General features: G+C 43.5%; 1 protein-coding gene across 3 annotated transcripts in view; it reads left to right on the forward strand.

Annotated features, from left to right (window-relative positions):
* Window positions 1-19637, forward strand: part of ADAMTS2 (ADAM metallopeptidase with thrombospondin type 1 motif 2) — a 244086-nt gene that overhangs the window by 132480 nt on the left and 91969 nt on the right. For all 3 annotated transcript variants that reach the window (XM_005503424.3, XM_065029821.1, XM_065029822.1), the window contains one exon: window positions 1455-1614. In XM_005503424.3, coding sequence (XP_005503481.2) covers window positions 1455-1614 — 160 coding nt within the window. The remainder of the gene's footprint in view (window positions 1-1454; window positions 1615-19637) is intronic.

Genomic DNA, 19637 nt, shown 5'->3' on the forward strand with positions numbered 1-19637 from the left:
TACAGGCAGGATGGCATCAGTTTAAATTGCTTCGATATAATTTTGCTTCTTTAATCCTTCCCCTTCAATCTGTTTTTGTATACGTTATATGTATGAAATCTGGGACTGGAAAACTTGCCTAATGTAAGTTAAGACATGACAAATGAACCTGACATTTTTCCAAGGAGGGAACCAAAGAACATACTGTATTTATAGCAGTAGGAATATAGTTTGCTGCTTGTATACATTGTATGAGAGCTTCAGTGCTGGGACACGAGAGGAATGTTTAGGAGATACTGGGTTCAAAGGAGCCGAAGTGGTTCTTCTGGCAGCCTGAGGTGAGGCTTCACCCAGCAGAAAGTTTAGGCCCCCAGAAGCTCAGACACCAAGACAAAGTGTGTCCCAGTGTGAAAATGTTCTCATGTGCCCAGTTGGAAAGTCCAGTGGCTCCAGGATCATCAGTGGGCAGAGTGGGAAAGAGTGTGTTGAAGGAGTTCCTGAAGTTGGATCCGGGGCTTCTCCCGATAATAAACAATTTCTTTCACGTTAATAGTAAGACTTTCTGTTTACAAGTTTAGAGTTCATTAGCGTTCTCAAACACAGATGTGCAAACATAGGCAGAAAAATGTATTCAAGCCAACCATCTCTGCAAGGCAGCTCTGCCTGCTGTGACCTCCTGCAGCAGGGCAGGGCTGCAGGACACAAATGCAGGTGGCCCAGGGGCGCAAGTTGTTTCGCCTGCATGAAGATGCTGAAAATCCTTTTTAAAGTTTTCAGTCTTTGTGAGGGTTTCCCCTGAACACAGTGAGAGTTGCTTGAGTGATGTTCCTTTGAGGTGCTCTGTAGAAGTCCAGTCTGAATAAGTTTTCCTCTGTTAGCGGAGCACTGCTGACACCTTTGTTCCACTAGCTGTGGCTGGTTCTTGAAAGTGTGTTTTGTCAGGGGACTCCTTTATGTCAAAGGGGAAATAGCCACAAAGCTTAGTTGCCTGTCTGTAAGATGTAGTACTTTTCTGTCTTGCTTCTGAACAGAAAGGCCAACTATGTGGTTTTGACTGTTGAACTGCGCATCAGGACTAGCTTGTGGCACTAAATTGATCCTTTATTTAGCAGAGATAGTAAACACTGGAGCGATCTGGGGCTGACAGATAGCTGAGGCCATAGTCCCTTTCAGTGTAGCTGGTTTCTAATGGAGAGTGTATTTCCTAGACAGATTCTTAGACCTGTACTTTACACGTGTGGTTCGAGGAGAAGTGTCTTTGGTTCAGGATTGTACCTTTTGTCCTTTCCTGTCAAGTTGGGGAAATGATGCTTCGTTTTGCTCTAATAAAGAATTCACCTGGTTCTCCCTGTCTGCATCCTAATTGTTCTTCAGAGAGCACTAAAGTGTGCTTAAGCATATTGTAACTGTTTACTCACAACGTCTGCTGTATGTGCAGTAACGCAAAACGTTCGATCTCTGCCCTGTCGCTGCAGGCTGGCATGATCCGCACAGACAAGGACGAGTTCTTCATTGAACCTCTGGAGAAGGGGGCCCAGGAGGAGGAGGAGGGAGGCGGCAGAACGCACGTGGTCTATCGCAGAGCAGCTGCCAAGAAGCAGCTGCCTATGGAGAACGTGGATACCCTGTACGAAGGTAAGGCAGAGGTGTTAATGCCAGCTGATGTACAAAGTGTAGGTAAAGGCATGTAGCCAACATGATCTGCTATCTCTGGCTTTTTTATCCTTGAAAATGGAAATTTCTTCTCCCTTTGTGGATGAAAAGGTAGGGAAGGGGTTGAACTCTTTTTTTGGGGCAAGCAAGCATTGCAGCAGCCAAAACTGTCTCCAGGATGGTGGAACTGTGTTTGCTTTAAAGAGTTTCCTTGGCCTTGTGTCCCACTGAGCCCCCGGGCTGAGCAGAAGAAGGGGGTGGTGGGTGGAGCAGTGCTGCAGAGGTGTCTGTGTGCTCTGGGGACGGGCAGCAGTGCTGGCTTTGCAAGGGCCGTTTTGCAGAGCTGCAGCAAGGACACCAAGGCTGACATGGTACATTGGCTTCTCATTGATGGTGTCTTCATTGGGCTGCGTTTAATCCCAACAGGGAAATGATGATATCTTCAAATATGAACACAAACTTCCTTCATTTATTTATGTTTCTAAGTGTGGAATTTAATGTACCAAGTAAGTGAAAGACAGTGATGGAATAACGGGAGCTAAACATAAACCCTCATTCTATATAGAATTTTCTCTTTCTCTGGTAATTACTTGGATGTTGGACCGTTTTTACTGAATAAATAAGAAATGCAAATCTGGTAAGTGGATGTTTTGACAGCTGATGTTAACACTGAGATTAACTGGGTCATCTGAGTGGAAACAACAGAATAGCTGCTTTTTTCTTCCAAATGTGTGTACCAAACTGCAGAGTTATTTGCAACTTATACCCTACTATTATCTTATTTCATTAGAATACATTTTCAAGTGTAATACAGTGTGTCAGACTGTCCTCTGTACAGGTCTCCCCAGTGGTCCCCATCCCTCTGCTGTGCTATCTTAATCATTTTCAAAAGACAAAGAGTATGGTACCTGTTGCAAAAACTCTACCATCACTCCTGCCTGTAGCAATCCCAGAAACCACTTGAAGGAACAGATAGTCACAGAGGGGAGGCACTGAAATTAGGGCCAAATGAACAGTATAAATTTCTCAATGTTCCAGCTGGAACAGGGAGAAAAAAGAAAGCAAGCAATAACATTCAACTAAATTTGCTTTTCCACTTCGGCCATCAAAATGACCCATGAATTTTGTGACTGATGCAGTGCAGAGTTGGGCTCTGTCAGTTGCCTCTGTGCTTGTTCTGGAGCAGAGCTGCGGGACTCAGGAGTCCGAGTGCCACGATCCTAAAATCGTAGGATGGAGTTTACTCTGTTAGTAGATGTTTATAAAATAATTGCAGTGTTGGAAAATATCAGCCAGTCACTGTGTTTGCTCTTAAACAAAAGAGACTTGATTTTATTCACACCTTATGGCAGTATTTTTGGTTTTGGATGGTAAATATTTCTCAGGAGTAGGAGTCTGGTATACAGAAAAACATACATTGTAGATCAGCTCCAGTTATTGGCATGCGGTACCTGCTGGAGGAAGCTCTGTCTGAAAACACCTCTGAGATGCAGCTGCTCGTGGGCTGCCCGTCGTGACCAGCAGTAAAGTGACATGCGGAGTGCGAGGCCACCGGAGTTCTCTGTCTGTCACCTCATCTCTGCTCATCTAAGGACTGAAGTTTGCAGGCTCTGGTACAAGGGCACAGAGCAGTAACAGCCAGGAGCCAGCACTGGGGCATTCAAAAGGCTGAACTCATGCAGGCCAGGCTGAGAGGCAGCGCTGGCCGTGTCTGCAACAGCAGGTGTTGGGGACAGGCAGGAATAGTTGTGATTTTTCGTGTTGCGAATTTTAAAATAAGGAACAAATACACTGAATAGAAATCTTCCCTTCCATCCAGCATCTTTTGGTTCGTAAAATTGATTAAAGGTTAGTTTTTATTTGGGGGAAAAAAACCCACTATACCATATGGGTTGTTTTTCCCATAAAATTCAGTTTACCATCAACAAAAAAACTGGAACAGCCACTACAAAACTGACCTGGTCTCCTCTACTTTTTGTTGAACCTGACTTCTCACTCCCGATTTGCTCTGGGCAGCAGGCTGGGAAAGGACACGTTTTCAAAATCTGTAATTTTATTTTCCAGTTTGTCTTTTTCCAGAATGCACCCAGTTTCGATTAACAAACGTCAAAATATTTAGTGACTGGGAGCTGATAAGAATGCTGTGCTGCATGTTTCCATAGTGCTCTAAACTAATCAATGGCCTTATTTAGGAAATACTTAATAGGGCAATTTCAGCATGCCGTGACTAAAAACAAAAAGGTTAACCAAGAGCACTCCCTGTCTTCCACTGTCCCTGGAGACAACTGCGTTGTTTCCAAGTCCCATAAATTTACATGTGATGAATTATAACACTTGGACTGCTCTTAATGGTCTGGCCTCCAGGAATTTTATGAATATGCGATGAATATGTGATGACTTTTTTTTCCTCTAGGTGAGCTTTTGGCTTTTTTAATTGTTGATAAAAACTTTGTGGTTTTTGATTGTGTAAATATTTTCAAGTAACGAGCAACACAAAGTAAATAGTATTCCCTAACTTTGAAGACGGCATCTTTCAAAATCCCATGATATGTTAATTTAATCCCGTGATTTGGGAGAGGATTGTGAGTCATAATTTTTGAATGTTTGTCTTTGGATAGAAAGATACGAATTCCTTCTAAACATTCCTCTCTCCAGTACTCTTTTCACAAGAAATAGGACAAACTGTTCTCTCCGCAGTGAAACAGGAGGTGAAGGAACTGAAAGCTCCATGAACTTGGAGCTTGGTGGGTCAGTCGTTGTTTCAAGGACTTTCGGCTTGCGCTGGGCAGTGGTCGCGCCAGCCCTTGTGTGGTGCGAGAACTTTGGGATTTAGTCCTGCAGTCGTGGGTCCGTTCAGATGCCACTGTTGGGGAACCCGTGGGCTGTGCAGTGCTGGGGGCTCTGCCTCCCATCTCCTCGCAAGAATGAAGAGCTCTTTGTGCCCAACATGATGCCTGAGCGGGTGGTCTAGTTTGGTCTAGTTTGGTCTAGTTTGGTCTTGTTTGGTCTTGGGGCCAAACTTGCCCTAACTTAAGTTATAGTGAATCTATCTATACGGGGATGTGGGCTCCTAAATGCAGTTGTTGTGGCTGGTGATTTGTTGGATCTCGGTAACCCGAGTTGACATGTGTGTCCCCATGGCTGCGCAGGCAGAGCGCTCCAACGTGAAGCTGCAGGACAGCAGAGCGACATCTCTGAAGCTGATGGGCAGCTGATCTTCCCCAGCAGACAACTAGGCCTGATGGAACACACACCGACTGGTTGGGAGGGTGGAGTCAGGCGTAAAGAAAAAACATGCATTTTCCCAACAGTGGAAGTAGATTCTAGATTGTGCCAACAGGTACAGTGATGTGCACGTGACCGCATGGTTTTTCTAGCTTTTTCCATAGGTTCTTGTCTATCTTTTGTATTATAGTAAGGGAAAATAAGATTTCATTCTGTCTGTTTAAAAAATAAGAACAAACAAACCCCACAACCCCTTGGGCCCTGGGGAGATCTAGGTGTGCATCTTCTTTTAGGAAGCTTCTGCTGATGTGCTGGGTTTTAAGAAGTGGAATGTGAGCGGGTGTGAAACCAGCGGCAGAGCGTTGTCTGATTTCAGGCTGTACCAGGCTCGCTCTTGTGTTTACCTAAAACACTATCAGAATACTGAGTAAAGTAAATACTTGTTTTGGCAGCCTGACTCATTGTGTTTTGACTGGTGGGGGATTATCTGGTGTTTGCGAGAATCACAGAGTAAAGGTTGTAATATTTCTACCTGGTTTTCCCCTCTCAAAAAACGCTATTTGTTAATGTAGTGGAAAAATGTAAGCATCATATTCTAGGCAAGTAATAATCTATAGCAGAGTATTACTGTGAAAGCCTGTGTGAGCTCGCTACCGATTAGGCTAATTGTTTTGGAAAGAGAAATATTTTCGTGTAGTGGTTGATGTATTGTAGGTATGGTGGGAATAAACCCTATTTTTGTTGGCAGCTGGTTTTACTACTTATGTGCATATAATAATTTATCTTCCTCGAGATAAAAATAAGCATATTGAAAATATTTTAATGATTCCAGTTGAATTCCTTATTAAAAAGATGAGAAACGTTGCTTGACAGCAGTAAATCTTCCTAGATAGAACTAGAATCAAATGGTCAAGCTGGAGGAGTGTGGTGGCTTTTTCTGTGGTGTTTTTTTGTTTGGTTGTTTTTTCCTCCCTCTCTTGAAGCTTCTGGGTTTTTGCTTAAATGTTCTTCAGATGTTAAGTGAAGAGATGGTAAGTCTTTAATTAATGGTTATGCTGAGGTCTGGAAAACCAGCTTGATTTTGGTCTCTGAAGACAATCTGATTATCAGGCTTGTAAGCTTTAATATCACATTTCCCCAGCTAAATTACTGTGTCTGTTACGTTGATCAACTGAGAGGAAATGATTATACTAAAACTTCCTTAAGGTTTGCCTTCTCTCTCAAAATCATTGTCTAAATACACTGCTCTGAGTTTTATTGTATTGCTTGACTGATGAGAAACAGAAAGTCAGGTTCAGTTGACAGTTTTATTTACTGTGCGGATGAAAGATGACCTTAGCCAAGAACACTTTGTCACTGAGGGAGACAGCAAGGTAACTCTCCAGACATGCTTCAACCAGGCGGGTTGTTGTTTCTTTAACTGCTAATTAAATCCCTTGGAATGGCCAAGCCAAATCCGACTCGAGTCCCATCATGAATTCCAGCAGGGGGATTGGACTAGATGATCTTTTGAGGTCCCTTCTAATCCCTAACATGCTGTGATTCTGTGATGAATACGCTCTGGGCTTCTGGGATGGACTAACAGCCTCTGCTGGAGAATCCTGACCGCTTCCCACAGCAACACTGGGCTTTGCTTGTGGTTGGACCTTCAGAGGGATGGCGGCTTGGTGTTGAAAGATGCGATCATTTTGTGTGACCCTGCGATGGGCAAAAAATATCCTTTTCTTTACATTTTTTAATATCTACCACTGTTTCCTTTTTCATGTTGGGAGTGGCTAACATCCCCTGGCCATAAATGCACACCAGTCAGGTAAAAGGACAGAAACAAGTTGCTGCTTTTACTCAGTAGAGGCAACCAGCTCCTGATAGATAGCAAACCTGGTCTGAGCAGCGCCTGTTACTGGCACCTCCTGCCCCTCCACGATGCCGAAGCACTAAAGCTTTTTCTCCTCCTCAGGCTGCTGGGATGTCAAGGAGCCCTGGGGGCTTGGCAGCCAAATAACCAAACACCAAACTATGTTGGGAAAAATAACAAAGTTTAAGATATGCTAAAATTGTAACAACTCAGTTGCCAGAGCGTTGCAGATTTTAAAGATGATATTTCAGAGGAAGATTCCTCCATCAGAGTCCATCAAACTGCCAATGCCATTGATTTACTAATGTGTTTAAATTACTTTTCAGAAACCAACATGCATCTGGTGTCTGTTTTTCTGGATTGCCTGAAATGACGCTCAGATTGGCTGCAGGCTGGCTGGTTGCCATTCTAATTTACAGAAACTTTCCTTGGTTACCTTTGCAGGGGAACAGTTCCTTCAGGAAACTGAAGTTTCTCCAAATTCAATCAATATTTCCTCTCAGCCTGTACTCCTGCTGATTAATTACTGTTCCCTTATTTTGCAGTCAGTAAGACTCTGATGACAATATTTTTTGTCTCCTTCCTACATCATTTGTGCATGATAAATACATCTGTCTTCTGTCTTGGGCTTTCTCTGAATTTCGCATTGCAGATTCATGGGGCTTTTTTGGCGGGGAAGAGAAAGATTGAGATTTCGGTTGAATTCAACTTTTGAATAAGAAGCAAGGTTATGCACTCATGACAAAACAACCCTCCAGAGGGTGGTGGCAGGTGGGCTGTCACCCTTCCCCACCAGGGGCGCAGTGATGAAGCAGTTCTGTGCTAGCACAGGCAAACAGACTCTTGCAGCAATTTTGATATGAAACTTTGGGATAGATCTTAAGGCTTCTATTTTTATAACAGTGCAATAAATCATTTAGGATGATTAGGTGAATGCTAATGAACAATTCTCCTGCATATGCTTGGTGTGAAATACAAGGAATAGCTTCATTTATCTGGAGTTGATGGAATTTTCTACCGTAGACCTCCCCAGCGGGCAGCCTGAGCTGGGCCGCAGAATGGTCTCGAGGAAGGAGTCCACCTGTCCTGTGCTTCTGGGACAGCCAGTTTTCTCTTGCCTAGAAATAAAATAATAATGAAGATAATTGAACTTTCTTTAAAAAAAATGCTAATAATTTTGCTGTGTTTTTTCAGTGGGGAAGTGCTCACGTAACTAAAGATGCCTGGTGATGCGCATGTGTATCAGAACCACAGGAAAGCCGCGTGGGCTACTTTTACAGTGGGCTTTTTAGAATTTTTGAGTGCTTTGGAAAGTGTGTTTCATCTTCAAAGGGTTTTTCCTTTTAATTAAAAACCATCTCCTTTTCCCAGATGCTCAAAATTTGCTTTTGAAACAGTTGAACGTGCATTAAATACTTTCTCGTTATTTTTTTCACGGTGTCAAATGCTGTAGTTGCTGCGGCGCTGTTTTGTTTCACCGGTGACAGAAATCCTCCTGTAAACGGGTGAAATTGCCGGGGCAGCGTGGGGCGATGCCGAGCGCTGTGCGGGGAGGGCACGGAGCAGAGACGCCACGAGGAGCAGCTCCGCTCCAGGCTCCTGTGCTGAGCTCTCCTCCCCCATACACACCACAAGGCTGCGGTTGTTCCTATTACTAAACATAGAATATAGGAACATCATCATATCATGTTAAGAAGCTCAGTTTCTGTTTGTTCCACTGTTCTCATTAGGTAGTTTGAGATCCTCGTAGACTTTGAGGAAACATTTCAGCGCGTACTTAACTTTAAGCAGGTACTAAAGTCAAACTATCAGTGGGATTCAGATATGTACCTCAGGCTAAATGGTTTTTATTCTGAACGGAGGTGGAGTCCCGGTTTGGTTATGAGGTGAGTTACCGGAGCAAGTTACTTCCGTTCAGATATGCATGAATTAAAGGTGAACAAGTGAATTATTTGTGCTTATTGAAATATCACTGGTTTGCTTGAGTCGTTGGCTAATGTAAAAATAAAATAGTTTCATTATCAACAGATGAGTTCATTTTAGCTTCTACTCAATTCAAACACTATAATAAGGCTCTACTAAGTGATTGTTATGAACAGCTTACAGCTGGAGTTGAATATTACCAAATGTTGCTAAATATAGCAAAATGATAATAAAGCTGATATTGGTCTATATAACAAGTTTCCAGTTCTTGTACAAATATGCTTGCAAATTTTTTATGAGAATCTCTGATGAAAGCATGTGGAAAGTATTTCTATCAATTTAGCACTACAGGTGTGTGAAACTGAGCTTGATTAATCATTTATTTGTTTATGCTTGCATTAGTCAACACTTGTTTGTTTATAGATACACTTAGAGAGACAAAACATCCTACAACAGACTTCATTAAGGTTCATTTTTATTCTTCCTTATAATATCCATTGATCTCGCAATCCTTAATGAATGTAGCCTCTCAGTCTCCTGGGAGGAAAGAGAGAACAAAATATTTGCCTTTTGGACAAGAGTAACATCAACCTTGTTTTCTCTGCAAGCTGATCCTGTTTGTGGCCGGTGAGGCCCGGTGTGCAGAGTTCACGGGAGCAGCAGCTCGCCCTGGGAGAGCGCTGGCGAGTGCCAGGGTGCGCAGCCGCCCACAGCCGCGCGAGGAGGTTTCGCTAGTGGAAATGTGTGTGCACACCCACATGGTTCTTGCAGCTTCACATTTACTAGTGAGCTTTTCCAGCAAGTGTCATCCTATTGGGGTTTGTTTGTTTACAAGCTGTGCTCATGTTGTCCAACCTGCTGAGAAAGACAGAGGATGGCAATGATCCAGCGGGTTCTGATGTCTCTGGCAGGCACAAAGGAGGAGAAACTTGTTCACAGAAAGACCTTAATATTCTGCCCTGACAAACAGAAAGTGTTCTGCAACCCGTATCTCCATTTAGGAAATGGATTCTGGAACTGAGAATTGAAAAATATGGGTAGCATGTAGTGTTTGCTGTTTTGTACCATGGGATTCAAACTCTGTGTTTAGTAACAATAGGCAAAATAGCATCTGGTATGCATCACTAAAATAAGCTCTAGTAGAAAATGCCGATAAACATTTTCTGTTTAAAATGGTTTCTGACTAAAAGCAGCAGAGATCCTGTCTGCTGTCCATGATAATGATGATAAAGTGGTTTGATCAGACTAAAAGCTCCAGGCATCATCAAGTGAAAGCAATGGGCAAGCCCAGAGCTGTGAGATGGATATCCTTCAAACGTCTAAATTTCTGTCATTCCTTGCAACAGAAGAGCCACATGTGAGGCCTTGTGAAGTGGTCCAAGGATTAAAAATGGATTCCAGCTGGTCCTGACTGTTCTCAGCTGTGTGAAATCTGCTCCTCGGTGGCCAGGCACCGAAGAAGTGCTGTGTGCTGCTGGTATCGTGGTGCTTGCAGGAGGGGCACTGGAAGGGTCACTGCATTTAGAGCACTGTGAGACCCAGCTGGAGAATGAGAAACAAATTGCCTGATCTGTCTCTGCACTAATTTAATTAATGATGGCTGCACCAAGCATGTCCCTACAAGCAAGTGCTGTGCTGCTCATAAGCTCAGCGCTGGTTAAAGAGAGAATATTTCAGTGCCTTGGAGCTGGTACTGCACAGACAGTCGTCACTGAGCACATTTGAAGCAAAAGCTCAGGTAGCTGATGCCTGAGCTAAAGCACAGTTTTCTTTAGCAGACTGCATGCGGTAGGCTGTCTGTGGTGTAATGCTTTTACTCAGTGTATCCTGCGCTGTTCCCTTTAAAGGCTGTTCTTCCCGCTGCCCTGAACCCATCTCCCGCTGTAGCCACCACTGCTTGTCCTGCCTCCCTTCTCTGTTGCCATCACAGGTCCCATGTGGCTGGGGGAGCGTAGCGGGGTAGCCAGCTTCCCATTGCTACTACTACCTGCTGGGTGAATTGGCCAGACGCAGAAGACACAGAGCATTTAACCCATTTTTTGTAGTAACAGGTAGGGTGAGTGGTTCTTTGTGGTTCTTTGGGCCCAGTTCTTCCCGTGGTGTGTGTAGGAGTAGTGATGAAGCACACACTTCTCCGATGCTTATGTTTTAGTAAAGCATGTGTTACACTCTGTGGGAGGCTGGGGAGTACACCTGTAGTAACCCGGTGGTTGGTCTAAATTAGGTGCCTGGCCTACAGATACTTGTTTTACAGCTAGAGCCTGTATTGGGCAATAACTTTCTGTAGCTGTTTTGTAACTTTTGCTTATTTATTTGTTCTCTCTGTTTTGAACTCCCTAAGCAATGCTTGGGGCTGTCTGGACTTTTTAGGTAAAAATAACATTCATTTGAAAAGCAACCAACAGCAGTGCTGCCTTTCCGCTGGTGCAGGTCTCCTTTGCCCTGTGCTTTCCTGAAATTATAAAAGAGAATCTCGGCCCAGGAAACAGCCAGTAAAATTCCTGATTTCAGTTTCTTTTAATCTGCACTTTGGCACCATAGTAAATTAATTTCTTCAGCTATGTTACTGCAAACTATGAGCTCAGACTCTGGTGGTGTTTTTTTGGTTTGTTTGGTGGTTGTTTGTTGTTGTTGTTTTTCCTAAATGGTCATGTTACAAATGATTGATTTATAATTATTTTTCAAAGTATTTTCTGCCAAACTGTGTGTGGCACAATGTCTCACATGCATGTTTGTTGATAATAGATGGAATTTAACTCTTCGCTCATTTGAACATAAACCTCAGGAGTCGTGTTAACATCTGCATACTAGATTTAAAATGTCCTGTCTGCAGGACTGATTTGGCCCGTGATGTACTCTTAAGCCAAACAGTAATTATTTTGCTAATGCAGCAATGCCGTCCTGCATTTGAACTGTTTCTGTTAGATTTCCACACACGAGCAGTCACCACTGGCTGCTTTCCTGATTTACCAGCACATCCCAGTTGCGGCGTGATGCTCTTGCCTACGCTATTGCCGAAAGTCCGCTATCATGATAATAACAAGGGCATGGTTTGGTAATTAGTTTAAACCGCTCTAGCTCTGCTAATGACAGACTAGTCCCGTCTCCCCCTGGTCACCAGTGCCTCTGCCGGCTGTTGCTGTTGGAGCCGTGTTGCTGGAAGGGCTGCAGTAAGAGCTGGAGGCTGCTGGCTGGACAGACAGTGCCCAGACAGACACCTGAGTCGTTGCACTGTGTTCCCAGTGCCCGCGGAGACCCTGGCATCTGCTGGCGGGGCGTCTCAAAAGAGACCCTCATGGACAGTGGCCCCCAGTTCCCTTGTCCACTTGTCCCATCCTTGTGCAAAGGGTGCAGTCTCTTGCAGACCAAGAGGTTTCCTCTGCTACTGTGTGATGTAGCAGAGCCTGTGGAACCGCAGTTCTTGTTAATGGGTTAAATACAGTGTGTTTCATTTTTCAGCAAGTTTTTTGATTAAAAGCCTGGTGTGCATCTTTGGTCTTCCTTTTATCTGTGAGCTTTTTGTGCAGTCACCGACTTGTTCCAGCTCTGTGTGTGCATGGACCATCTGGCACGGCTCGCTTGCCCCGCATTGTGTAGCGCTTTCAAGGGAAAAAGATTATTAATAACAATCTGGATGGCGAGGGGGTTAGGGATTGGGTTTATTCCAACTCCGGAGCTGACAGTTCCGCAGGCAGATAGTTCTGCAGAGAGGGTTTGTCAGCAGCCCTTTGCAATGTTGCCTGATGGGTGTGCGAGGGGAGGCGGCCAGAAGTCCCGAAGGGTCCCAGGTCAGGGAGGAGCAGTGGCCGCGGGGCTCGGTGCCGCGTCCCTCGCCGCTGGCCCGCGCGGGGCTGTCCTGCCGCAGGAGCCTCGGGGGGTCAGGAGCGTTTTGTTAGTGCTGCTGGGCTTCAGACAGTTGTCCTTGGAACAACATTCATTTCCCTGGGCTTTGCTCCATTGTGCAGGCTTTGGCCACTACAGACTTGTCAGTTTTAAAAGAGATGTGGATTTGGTTTTTTTACATTTTTCCTGGTAACCCTAATATTTAAACATTGCTTTGACCATTGTAGCTTTTGAAAAATTAGAGTGATTATTTACAGAACATTTGAGGAAGGATTATTTTATCTAAAGAATGAGTCGCACCTGAGACGTGCTCAATCCTGAAAGTAACCTGAAAAGAAAAGCCTTGGTAGTGGTTTCTGTGAACTGCCACCTCTGGGAGCTTTTTGAATTGATAATCTTGTCAGGTATCAGTGCACTTTGTGACCACGTCTGTTTGCCTGTCAAGGAGATCTTTTTTCCTGTTGTACATGTGGAGGCATATTCCAGTTGTTGAAAGCGCTTGCTGACTGTGAATGGGGAGAGACACTGAGAAATGGTTTATGCCTGAAGCAGCTGCCTCTAAACCGCCCATCCTGCGCCTCCCTTCAAAACCACCATTAGCGGGGAAGTTGGCAGAGAAAATTTACCTTGGTGGCGTAGGGAATTTTATTTAACTTTTAAAACAGTGGTTCATGTTTCTTCGTTTTCTCTGCCTGGTTTTTAAAATACAGTGTGGTTTAAGTGACGTGGCGTTTTGAATGGGTCTTTGGATGCGGGAAGTGGTGACATTTTGGAAACGTCATTCTTCCAGAGGTCAGCAAACCCCTGTCACTTCATGAGGGAGCATTTGGTGTGACTGGTAGCAACAAGAACTAAATAGTGACATGAGAAATTGCCCTTGACTGACTGTTAATATACGTGAAATGAACAGACATTGAGAATTACATTTTATGAACTGTGTTTTGTTGTTGCTGAGTGGGCAGCAAGCCTGTTTGTCTAATTGAGCTTCACTATATCGTAGTGCTCAGAGTTCATTCATCCTATGTGGTTTCTTTCTTTTTAGGGTTTTCCTTTTTTAGAGCAACACTGTTATATATAGTAATGAACGCATAGCAGTCGTGCTTGTCTTTCTCCCTGTGGAGAAGGGCGGAAGTTTGGTTCCCATTTTACAGAGATCTCTGTCTCAGTGCTCTCGCACACGTTTATTCATGTTGAAGCTGGGTAAGCCAAACCCTAGATAGTTGGGGGTTGAATATATTTGTGAAGTGGCTTTTAAAGCAGAATTTTTTTCCAATACATCCGCAAGTAGACTTCATGGGGACTGGGGAATTAGTTCTTTCAGGGACCTGAGCTTAAGATGATGTATTGTCTAAAGCCATAGCTTAAATCTGGGCCTGCATCCTCGTTCACAGGCTTGCTGGCCATTCTTCCTGCCAGTTCAGTTTAGCCTTTTCCCAGTCCCTCTTAAGAATGAGCTGACTACAGAGTGGCCAAAAATTGGACATTTTAACTTTTTGTTCTATTTGCAAGCTGAAGTATTTTTTTGCTTTGTTTTTCTTTAAGCAGAGCCTCTGGAGACTTGTTAAACTATGAAATGGTGAGAAAAAGGCAGCCCAAAGGCTTTAGCTAGGAGTATTAAATGTCCTAGGCAGCCCTAAAATGTTGCTCAATCTCCAGTGTAAAATATAACAAAGGGGGAGTATCTGATTTTGAGTCGACATAAGATGACTTGAATATAATTTCTAAATTTCCAGGTATTTTTCTTGGATATTCCAATTACACGTGTGCGGAGAAATGGATGGTATTGACATTTCCGTGGCAACCCATTGTAGCGTTTCAGATATTGACCTGCAGGTTATAAATTACTAAAACAGAATATTTTTGGAAGACTGGCAAGATCTATCAGTCTTCTGCAAAATGTACAGACAACAGCATAGCAACAAAATGCAGATGAGAAAACACAGGCTGTGCAATAAAGTCTAAGCTGAAAGTGGAAGTTTTGTTGAAGACTCTACTGACAGTGAGTACCATCAACTGATAGCCTGGAGGGGTTGTTTTCTGCCAGTTTTTGGCATGGATCTGGTTTATATTTGTGGCTGGATGTGTAATAGAGGTAGGGTAATTGCAGAAATGTTATAGCAACTCCTAGTATCCTTTATTAGAGGTGCTAAGAGACTTCAAGAAAGCCTCACCTGGCTGCCTTCATGCTACTGTTCCACTGGCTGTTGGCGGTGCTGGTAGAAGGGGGTGGGAAGAGCTCACAGCCTGAATTAGTTAAGCCTTAGCTCTATATAGATATGTTTACTTCTTCATAGTAACTAATTGCCTGTTGTTCCATTTGGGACCCTTTGTGCTGCCGAAACCCTGGTGGAAAGTACATGGAAAGGGCAGAGTGTTCCTTGCAAGAAAACTGGTGTGTCTAAGCTCTGAAGATTTGCAGCAGACAAGACTGAATGCACCAGTAGGATTTTCAGTCCTTATGGGCCTCCGGTCAGACAACTGGAAAGCCTGGTTGTCTCTGAGTGATGGCGGGGCCGTTTCCAAGAACCTCTGGGAGAAGGAATCCCTTAGCTAAAAGGCCACATTTCTTCCTTAAGATTCTTTCTTTTCAATTTTTTTAAGTTTTAAAGGGAGAGCTCGGAGTATTTGCAATGTGAGATGGAACTGAACTGCCACCAAATAAATTACAAGTGTCTCTTTCAAAATCCCCGTAGGCAACACATAGTATGTGATAGCTAATTCTCACAGACCTCATATGAATGCATTTTCTGGGAACTGTCTTTATAATAATAAATTACTGGTTGGCAAGTGGGTAGGGTTCAGCCAAGCCATGCACTCCATCCCATTCACACTGATTTTAATGGAAAAGTTCCCAGTGAGTTTAGTGGGGACAGACCCAGTGCAAGGCTGTGGGAAACTGGGTGGCTGAATTTGCCTGAATTGCTTCAGTTTTCATTAATTTTGTACCTTCTGGCTTTCATGATTTACTTTGGAGATTTCTTTGAACACATTTAAACTAATCTGTAACTTGAAGTCACATTAAGAATTGAACACTGAGAATATGAACTGTGTATTCCTAATGATGAAGTACATCTGTGGACATGATGGAATGGACCCAGCAATTCCTAAAGAAGCTGTACCACATAGTTCCTCACTCTCTGACGCCTCTTTTGTGTCTGTCCATAGCAACATCTTTCATTGCTCATGAAAAATTATCAGAACCCATTGAAAAATGTTCTTTTTTTCTTAACCGTTTTTGCCCTGCGTTGCTTGCATTGACCGTGTGCTGTTCAGTGCTGGTTTACAGTTGCAAGAGATGCTTTCACCACTTAGCACACGTGCTCGTGACAATGTCATACACATACACATAATTTGCTCAGAATTCAGGCAGAGGTATTTTCTGCCTTCAGCAGCTTGGCCGCAAGGAGACGATTATACGCTTTGTCAATACCTTTCCTCATGTCAAGAAACACATCATTAGCTTCAACCAGTTCAACCAATTTGTTGTTAATAAAGCTGTTAAGAAGCTTCCAGATCATAAGTGACCAAGTTTATGTCTTGGATTTCAGTGCAAGCTTCTCCTTTTCCTTTTCAATGAGCGCTGTCTTTCTTCCTATCGCCCGGTCAGGTACATCCTCCTCCAGTGTTTGTTCTAGATGCATTCAGGGCTGGGATGTAGCTTTGTTAAGCTCTGTGTCAGTAATAATTGTGCCTCCATTCCTTCTGGTGCTTTTTGACTAGATAATTTTCTGAATTTTCTTTGTGCAGCGCTCTTTTGGGAGATGCACTTTACTGCGTTTAATCTCATTATTCCACTCATACTTTGTTTTTAATACAATTTGCAGGACACACATAGTGCCTTCCTTTCCCATAGTACCTTCCAAAAATCACTGCTTTGTGCTCGTGTAGCAGTGCCGCCTTCTCATAGCTCCAGTTTTCTGAAAACTGTCCAACCGATTTCAGGAATTGATTGAATTAGCATTGGGATGTTCTTCTGTGTGTTTCTTCAGTTCACCAAAACTATTTCAACTCTACAGTGGAACTGTAACAAGTCTGCAGTTTTTACTCCTCAGCTCTGTTGTTACTGGTTTGTTCTTCCAGTTCCTCTCTCATTGTCTCACCCAGTTGAGTGACTCTTTTTTAAATTTGTATTTTTATTTTAAACAACAGCTAATTGGCCTAATTTAGGGCTCTGGGTGACGTCTTGGTGATTACCATCTTTCCCACATATCCTGGTATCTTTCAGGCTTCTCAACCACATGTTTCAAGGAACCAGTCTCACCCCCTCAATATTTTGACCACTGTATTCCAAGATGTCATGTTGCGTGAGGCCTTTCCTGATCTCATTTTATTTTTTTCCAATTTCCAGTGAAATTGTTGGAAGAATTCGGCATCATTGTGTTAGCAGTTTGGAGAATTTCTCATTGATGGGCGAACTTGGCTTGAATCAAAATGAAAAAGCAATCCTTGCTCCCCAAATCCTAAAATATCCATTAAATCCAAGAAAAGCACCTCTCAGTTCTGTTACAGCAAAAAGGATAGAAAGTTTCAAGTTCTTTAGATGCCCTGGAGAAATTACTGTCTTCAGCCTCTATAGCAAGGATCTCAAGAAGGTAATTTCGTTGGTTTCAGAATCTGAAGAGAGAATCAATAAGGCACCTACACATTTGAAGCTCCTGGTCTGACCTCTGTATACCCGTTAGTTGCTCTCCTCTTGTTTCTCCCCCTCACAATCGCCCTGATGACAAAGTCGGGGTAAGCCCTTGGACTTTGTTTCACTTTTTTGCTCTTAAAAACCACAAAGTGATTAACAGGATGTTTCAGAAACGCTGCCAAGAGCTCAGGGTGAATTTACTTCCCTTGGAAGTGCTGAGCTCGGGCTGGAAGAGGTGGCTGCTGTGCAAATCCAGGCTGGGCTCTGCTCTCTTTGCAGAGGGATCTCGGGACACGCAGCACTGCTGCGGGTGCTTTTGTTGCCTGGTGCTCTTGCCCTTTGCCAGGAGAAAACTTTCCAGCTTAGAGTACAGCCCCGTGTCCGTGCTGGCCGAGGGGCTCCCGCGGCTCCTGGGCAGACGGGGTGAGGACAGTGGCACAACACCCGACCCCTGGGGAAGAGCAGCTCGGTGCACGGTGGTTCCCTGCCAGGATGCTTGGTCGGCAAGGCGGAACAGCATGTAGCAGAGCGAGGAAGTGAAGGAGTGCCATTTAGTGTCGGCTTGTAAAGAGAACTGTATGCTTGCAATATGTTTTTCCTTCTGCTGGCAGTCCTGGTGTGAAAAGCAGCATAGCTTAATTAAGCAGTGTCAAAAAACTCGATTCTTCCAATCTGCCTTCCAATCTGAAGTGTTTTTCTTTGCTGATTTACTGCATCTTGCAAGCAGCATATATCTTTATGGCTAAATGATCAAGTTTCATGAAGAATTTTGGTGTTACTTGATTTTAGACTTATGTTAATAGGACTTGGGCAAACCTGTTAGGCCCTGGGTGTCATCATTCTGTCCAGAATTTTCCAAACAAGGATCTGTGTGGGCTTTAATCAGAGTGAATCCACAGGGTCCAAGTTGTGTGGGACTTTATATACAAGATGTGTGGGACTCTGGGCATGTCCTGCACCACTGGTCCACCTGTGCACTGTAAACCCAGTATGTACCAGTTGAGTCCCACTTGCTGCATGTGCTCAGGAAATTTTAGAGCGTGCTCTGCGCGTGTGGGACAATACTGAAGGATGTCTCGAATCTGCTGGGCACGAGTATGGGTTGCTTGTTCCAATACATTGCAGCTGCACTAGTTTTGTTGCACTTACGGAGTTGGTTTCCTCATGACCAGTGCTCTTCTATGGAGCTTGGTCAGACATCGGGACATCTAGAAACGTGAGACAAACAGCCAGTGTTCTCTGTGTCCACCTGGGCAAAATTTCTGGGACGATCAAGCAGAAGTGGGAGGAAACCTCGATGAACAAACTGCTGTCAAAACCTTAGTTTCAAGGATATATTGTTCTCGAGAGCTTTGTTAAGATTGTGTTTGATAAGAATCAAGTTTCAGTGGGGTTTGGATTGTGTTGTTGAAGAGGATGAAGCTTTCTCTGCTAAACTAAAAACAAAGAATACAAAAGGAACTTGTTACTGGGGGAAGAATTTTTTCTTACTAGAATCATCTTCCCTTGAAATCTGAAAGATCCTTTCCAAATGCAAAAGTGATGCAAACGTGTCTGAATATAGAAGTAAAACTGGAAGGCAGTGGGTTTCTTTTGCCAGTTTTGCAGGAGGCCACCCACAAAGGTAGTTTTTTTTTCCTGTTTGTTTTGTTTGTTGAAAACCCAAAAGGTTTTCTTCCCTCACTCTGGAAAAATACAATAAATTTTGGCCAAAATCAGAGCCTACTTTGGTTTTTATAACCGTTCTTATCAAAACAGGAGTGAAATGTACTGTGACTTTTCCAAGTAATGTATAATTAGCTGAAAAAGAAAAGGAATGGAAAATTTGGTGCTAATGATTTAGCATCAAGGCTCTAAGTTCTTGAGCAAACAGACTTGTACATACTGGCCTTTCTCTACATGAGCGTGGAGAAGTGTTCAGTCAGATCATTTGGTTGAAGGCATTTTCATTGGTTTTGAATGTATTTTTCTCCTAGGTTTGAGTGTTTGATAGTGGTTTGTTGAATTAAAATGAAAGTCCTGTTCTGACTTGATATTTCTAATCTGTTTCTTGACTGTTGGTATTCTCAAATTTTACTTGTCTTGAGAGGCTGTTACTTTCCATTCCGCATATTCACTCCCTCTGACCACATGGGCAGGAAATGTATTTAATAATATCCGTGTAACCCAGAGGGACGCAGGATTCCCCGCGGAGGGATGTTTTGCAATGGTTACAAATGACTTCTCTCTCTTTGCGTCTGTGCCTCGCACCGCTCTGTGTGCCATCTGATGTACGATTCTTTCAGTGTAAGCAAAACCTTAGAAATGTGGTTAGAATGCGAGATGTTTGTAATTCTTTATAATTCAGAAGCCAAATAGTCCAAATCTTTGGAGTCGCTTGTATGGTGGTACCAGTATCCTCTGTCTGCTATGGAAATACTCTGGTCCTTCAGTGCACCCCAAGCCCACGTACCACCGCTCTCTGTGCATTGTTCAGACTTATTCCAAAGAATTCCAGAGAAAGGAATTCAACGTTTTTCCCTTGGA

This window comes from Columba livia, chromosome 14 (genome assembly GCF_036013475.1).
Source record: "Columba livia isolate bColLiv1 breed racing homer chromosome 14, bColLiv1.pat.W.v2, whole genome shotgun sequence".
Taxonomy (NCBI): Eukaryota; Metazoa; Chordata; class Aves; order Columbiformes; family Columbidae; genus Columba; species Columba livia.